The sequence below is a fragment of the Tenrec ecaudatus genome, unplaced genomic scaffold, assembly GCF_050624435.1.
Source record: "Tenrec ecaudatus isolate mTenEca1 unplaced genomic scaffold, mTenEca1.hap1 Scaffold_154, whole genome shotgun sequence".
NCBI classification, from domain to species: domain Eukaryota; kingdom Metazoa; phylum Chordata; class Mammalia; order Afrosoricida; family Tenrecidae; genus Tenrec; species Tenrec ecaudatus.
Window position 1 is genome coordinate 236,681 of NW_027458031.1, and position 5,912 is coordinate 242,592.

Genomic DNA, 5,912 nt, shown 5'->3' on the forward strand with positions numbered 1-5,912 from the left:
CTCATGCAGCAGCTGCTTCTAGGTCTATATTATTGGCATGTTGTGCCTACCACCGGATTATGCTGTTTTTTCTTTGGACCATCTGAGTTTGTGTGTCTGCCTGTCAGTTATGCCCTGCCTGGCCATGACTCCTCTGTCTAACTCAGGTTTAGACCAGACACACATACACACACACCCACACACCCACACGGGTCAACATTTGGACTTGCACGACACGTTAATTGGCCAGTATTTTTAAATAACATTCTTCAAAATAAAAATCTGATTTTAAAAATAATTTTAAAATTAATGATCTTTCAACAAAGATCAGAGCGGGTCTCCTCACAGCATTTTCCAAGGAATATCTTCCACATCTTTGTAAGAATGACCAGAGCAGGTCTTCTAATAGCTTCTTTGAAGAAGATCAGCAGCATCTTGCACGAAATATCATTGCAGGTCTTCTATATTGCAAAGCAGATCAGCGACATCTTTGCAAGGAAGACCAGAGCAGGTCTTCTATCAGCACCCTTTAAGGAAGACCAGCGATATCTTGTAAGGAAGATCATTGCAGGTCTCAATCAATTTCTTGCAAGGAAGTTCAGCAAAATCTTGCAAGGTAGAGCAGAACAGGTCTCCTCTCACAATTTGCAAGGAAGACCAGCAACATCTTGCCAGGAAGATCAGAGCAGTCCTCTATCAGCATCTTCCAAAAAAGATCCGTGAAGCTCAGACCAGGTCTTCTATCAGCACCTTTTAAAAAGAGTATCAGCGACATATTGTAAGACAGATAAGAGAATGTTTTCCCACCATCTTGCAAGGAAACTTAATAACATCTTGCAAGAAATACTTTTGTCAGGTCTTCTGTCACCATCTTACAAGTCAGATAATCGATATCTTTCAAGGAAGATCTGGGCAGGTTTCCCCCCTGCATCTTGTAATTAAGATCAACATCTTGCAAGGCAGATCAGAGCAGGTCTCTGTCAGCATTTTGCAAGGAAGACAATGGCCTATAAAGAATTGGGTATTTGAAGACCAAATTAACAATTTGAATGATTACATCAAAGACTTTATAGCAGTGTGTAGTATAAACACTTTCTTAGTATAACCAATTCATTAAGCTAGAGTGACATGATAACTGCAGCATTTCATTTCAACATTACAATTTTGAGGATGTCCACGGATTTTCCAGTATTTCCTCCATTTTCATATAGGCTAACTATGAGTCAGTGCTGAGGGTATGTAGGATTCTGGACCAATTCCATATCTCTTAACAACATGAACAGCCTAAAACACCTTGTCAATAACAGACATTTTATGATTCATAAATAGAATTCATGAATTATATAAAAAATTATTCTCACCACCAGAATGCAAATCTTCCTACACAATTCTTAGTATGTTAGACGCCTCTATTCTAATGTGAAAATACTATGACGGTCTCTTATTTAGCTCTATGTTATCTCCCTGGGCTTGTAGTTGAACCACACTTATGTCACACCTTGTAGTCATCTCAGCAACACCAACAACAGCATTCTAAAAGAAATGCCTTTTCCTTAAATGTCAGAGAATTTTACTAGAAAGTGAAACAAAACAAATACAAATGCAAACCCAAGAAGCTTAAAAGGAAGAATTTACCATAATTTTAAAAATTCTTTAAATCCTCCAAAATAAATACAACACAAGGGGTCAATTTCCCTCTTGAATAAATGTGAAATTAAACTTGGAACCCCCAATAACACAAAGAGTTACAATGTTTAGCAGCTAACTGAGAAGATGGTTCCTTTCTCCTCAGAGACACTTTAACAGATAGATCTGGTGACTGACTTTTGAAAAAAAATAACCTTTGAAAACACTATGAGGCACAATTCTCAGACAAACATGGGCCACTGTAAACTAAACACAACCAAATATCAAATGTTCTTGAACAGCTCTGGAAACTTAGAATATGAAGACTGTCTTTAACAAGCAAAAGATGTCCTGTGAGTTTGTCACTAGAACAACCAGGGGCAGCGAGATGAAGAGCCAGGACTCCACCATGACTTTCACTGTCTCCCTCTATCTCCAGGCAACAGCTGCCATGAACAACAGTGGGAAAATTCTATGGACAGCCGCTCCAGAGGGGCAATGGATGAAGCCTCATGTTGCAACATAACTCTGGATGGGAAGCTCCAAGATGCTGAGTGGGTCCCTGTGCTCATTCTGACGAATCTTCTCCAAAAGGAATCCTGACCCATGAAGGGTAAGCTGCATCTGGTCAGACCTTAGGGAAGGCCAAGTGGGTGGGTGACCTCCATTCTCTGAAATCTTCGCCCCCGCACCTTTAGTCACTGACTGTTATTGAATCAGTGCTTCCCCATGAGTGTCAGAGACTGTGCCCTTTACTAAAGAAGCAAGCCTCACTTTTAATCCCATCCCGCCACCATTACACCGTGTCAGAAATGTTTAGGAAAAAATTCTAGTCACACTACTCACCTTTTCAATTCACAGTTGTAGAGGCTTTCAAGGCTCAGATATCATTCTGGACCACTCTCTTGACTCAAGTAGGTGAGTACCAGAGGAATCCAAGATGGGAACGTGGGACGGTAGGCTGCTTCCTCCCAGGCTATGCAGAAGGATGAATCCAAGTTATGTAGGAAATATGGCAAGATGCTGTCGCAAGTCTGGAGATGCACAAGTATGGTGAGGCCCTGGACCTGGCCAAATCTGCACAGCGTACAGAGAGAATCCACTTACATTTATACTGGGGGAAACCACACCCACCAGGATAGCACCTCCCACTTCTGGCTGCTGACAGAAAATCTCTTCATGGATGTGATGGCATTACTTGTCACCTAGGCTGACATTATCGTAATCGTTAACCTTCTGAGAATCCTGGCCAAGCAAGCCGATAAAGAACCTAACCCATTACAAAAAACCGACTGTTCCATAAACCCAAGTGATTTCAATAACATTGAAGAACGTGAAAGGGAAGAGGGATGGGCAATACCCTTCCAAAAATGGCATCCAACCAGATGTGTTCAGTGTTGAGCTCCGAAGAAGAGTCCAGCACATTTTCTTAGTTTTTAAGTGTGTTTTGAAGGAATCATCACTAATTGGGGGGTTTTCCGTTTAATGTGTATTTTCTTATAAATTAGGTGGGTAGAATTCTGTGGCTTATGTTACGTAGCCTATCAGCCATAGGTTAAGCCTCTCTTATTCTGTTGCTTCTGGGGCAAGTTCCTTGTCTGCTTGGACTATCTGTGGGATTAACTTGCTTTAGATAGCACTGTGTATGTGTATGTGTGCTTCAACATTACCTTGGATCTAGGAGGTTCACTGTGTAGGGACTGCTGGTCCACAGAAGAACTCTGATCCAGGTCTCCTTTCTTGCTGTAGTCAGGTCCTACATCTCTCTTTTCAATTCTCTATAATGCTTTCAGAGATGAAAGGCTGTGCTGCTATACCACAGGATAATCCCTTTACCTTTATCCCAGAAAGCTTATGAAGGGAGTAAAGGATTTACCAAGCAGCCTGAATCCCTTTACCATGGAATGTCTTCACACATGATACCATCACAACTGATCCATCAGAGTTTCATTTTATATCATCAACATAAAATAAATCAAGCCCAGTAACACTGTGTCCATTCCCCCTCATAGCCAATCATTGGACAGACTAGAATTGCTCCCTAGTTCCCTCAATGCTGTCCATAATAGGATCCCCAAACTACTGGCCCTATTGCATGTCCTACTATCAGGAAAACAGAAAAATCACCCACATCCCTGCAGGCAACTGAAAATGTTTTCATTATATACCATAATCCAGAATAAGAGTAAAAATATTCTCACTGCCATTGCATCAGAGCAGACTAATAACTATTTAGGACAAGGTAGAACTGCCCCTGTGAGTTTTTATGACTGTAATTCTTTCTGGGATTAGAAAAACCACATATTTCTCCTATAAAGTACACGTGGACCATTCCATTTCCACTCAAGAGGAAGTATCAGGTACTTTGATAAAAACTAAAATATGTCTTTATGGGAGCAAACTTCTCACCTTTCTCAATTGGAAACTTGGTGAGTTTGAAGCCACCATCTCTTGATTAATAGACCCACTGAGCATACTACTCGACCAGACTCTAAAACTGACATCATTACGTAATTACTACACTACAAAGAATTATGACCCCAGAAAGTTGATACAGATAATGAACCTCTGCATATAATTAAGATATTTAAACACAATGAGGGCCCCGAATAGGTACTGAGCTTTAAAAGAGATAGAGAGTGAGCAGTACATACCAATCTGTTTGCCCTGTTTATATTGAATACAGCAAGTAAATCCATATCTTCAAAATTCAATATAGATTACACCCAGTTCACCCCAAAAGTAGACTTGTATGCTTTCTGTTACACATGCTCATTATGAAAGAAATAAATACAACACTTGTAAGGCTTTCACAAACAGAAAGTCATTCTCTTCCCATAGGGGTGGGTAGAAAGTTACATTTTATGTGACTGGACCAATACATAGCATAATGAGAATTTTAGAACATATTGGGATTGTCAATGATTACATCTTGCTTGCATGCACAATAAGTGCCCATGGAAGCAGAAGTCAAGAGATCAAGTGAACCATGACAGTAGATAAATCTGCTTCAAAAGACATCTTGAAAGTGTTGAAAAGCACCCCGCCCCTTCTGCCAGATGCCCCTCCCCTTGCGCCGGCCGCCCCACCCCCAGCGCCAACTGTAACTTTCGCTCCCTTCAGCGCTGTCCTCTTGGAGCTCCGAGCTGCCCGAAGCCAGCGCAGCCACCGCCCTCTCGCCACCGTCATGATCATCTACCGGGACCTCATCAGCCGAGATGAGCTGTTCTCTGACGTGTACAAGATCTGGGAGATCACGGGCGGGCTGTGTCTGGAAGTGGAGGGTACCATGGTCCGCAGGGCCCAAGGCCACATCTATGACGCGCTCATCGGCGGCAACGCGTCCGCCGAAGGCCCCGAGGGCGACGGGCCCGAGCACAAGGTGGTCACCGAAGTGGACATCGTCATGAACCATCACTTGCAGGAGACCAGCTTCACCAAGGAGGCCTACAAGAGGTACATCAAGGACTACATGAAATCCCTCAAAGGCAAGCTGGAGGAGCGGAAGCCGGAACGCATGAAGCCCTTTATGACCGGGGCTGCCGAGCAGATCAAGCACATCCTCGCCAATTTCAAGAAGTACCAGTTCTTTCAGGGCGAGAACACGATTCCCGACGGCATGGTGGCCCTGCTGGACTACCGCGAGGGCGGCGGGACCCCGTACATGATCTTCTTCAAGGACAGCTTAGAGATGGAGAAGTGCTGACAGTGGGCAACGCACGACCGACCGCCCGACCGCCCCTCCTCCTAGCTGTCTGCGGTCCGCCCACACGACACCAGGACCGAGACAAACGGAACTGATGCCATCATGAGCTCTGCGTCGACTTGTGACCTTGACTTGGAGCGGTGACCTTGATTTTTTGGAGCAGAGGCTTTTTTTTAAAGAAAAAAACACACAAAATGTCGTGTAGGTTGTCTAAAAATAAAATGCATTTAAACAAAACTAAAATAAAGAGTTGGAAATGCAACAAAAAAAAAGTGTTGAAAAGCAAAGATGTTACCTTGAGGATTTTAAAGTATGCCTGCAGAAGCCTTGGAATTTTCTGATTCTTTCTTTTTCCTCAAACCATTTTGAGAACTAATCCAGATATCACATCATTCAATAGTTGTATCTTGTCATGCAAATGACTATCAGTTTCAAACATTTTCTTTTGGCTTATATTTCTTTTTTGTTTGTTTGTTTTTGCTTAAATTTCTTGATAGCAACTCCTCATTATCTCCCACCAGGAACCCTTAATGTAGCTATAGTTTCTATAGAGTCACCCACACTGGGTTCTATATACCAAATATGTATAGAAAGATCCATA

The 5,912-nt window shown here is 42.5% G+C and overlaps 1 protein-coding gene across 1 annotated transcript; it reads left to right on the top strand.

The window, feature by feature from the left end:
* Positions 1-4,792: 4,792 nt before the first annotated feature.
* LOC142436116 (translationally-controlled tumor protein-like) lies at positions 4,793-5,311 on the top strand. The gene has a single exon (XM_075540008.1). It carries the CDS (start codon positions 4,793-4,795, stop codon positions 5,309-5,311), a length of 519 nt encoding a protein of 172 aa, XP_075396123.1.
* The last annotated feature ends 601 nt before the right edge of the window (positions 5,312-5,912 follow it).

What these genes read in the sequence shown, in the direction of transcription:
- LOC142436116 (XM_075540008.1), top strand. Translation starts at nt 4,793, where the DNA reads ATGATCATCTACCGGGACCTCATCAGCCGAGATGAGCTGTTCTCTGAC.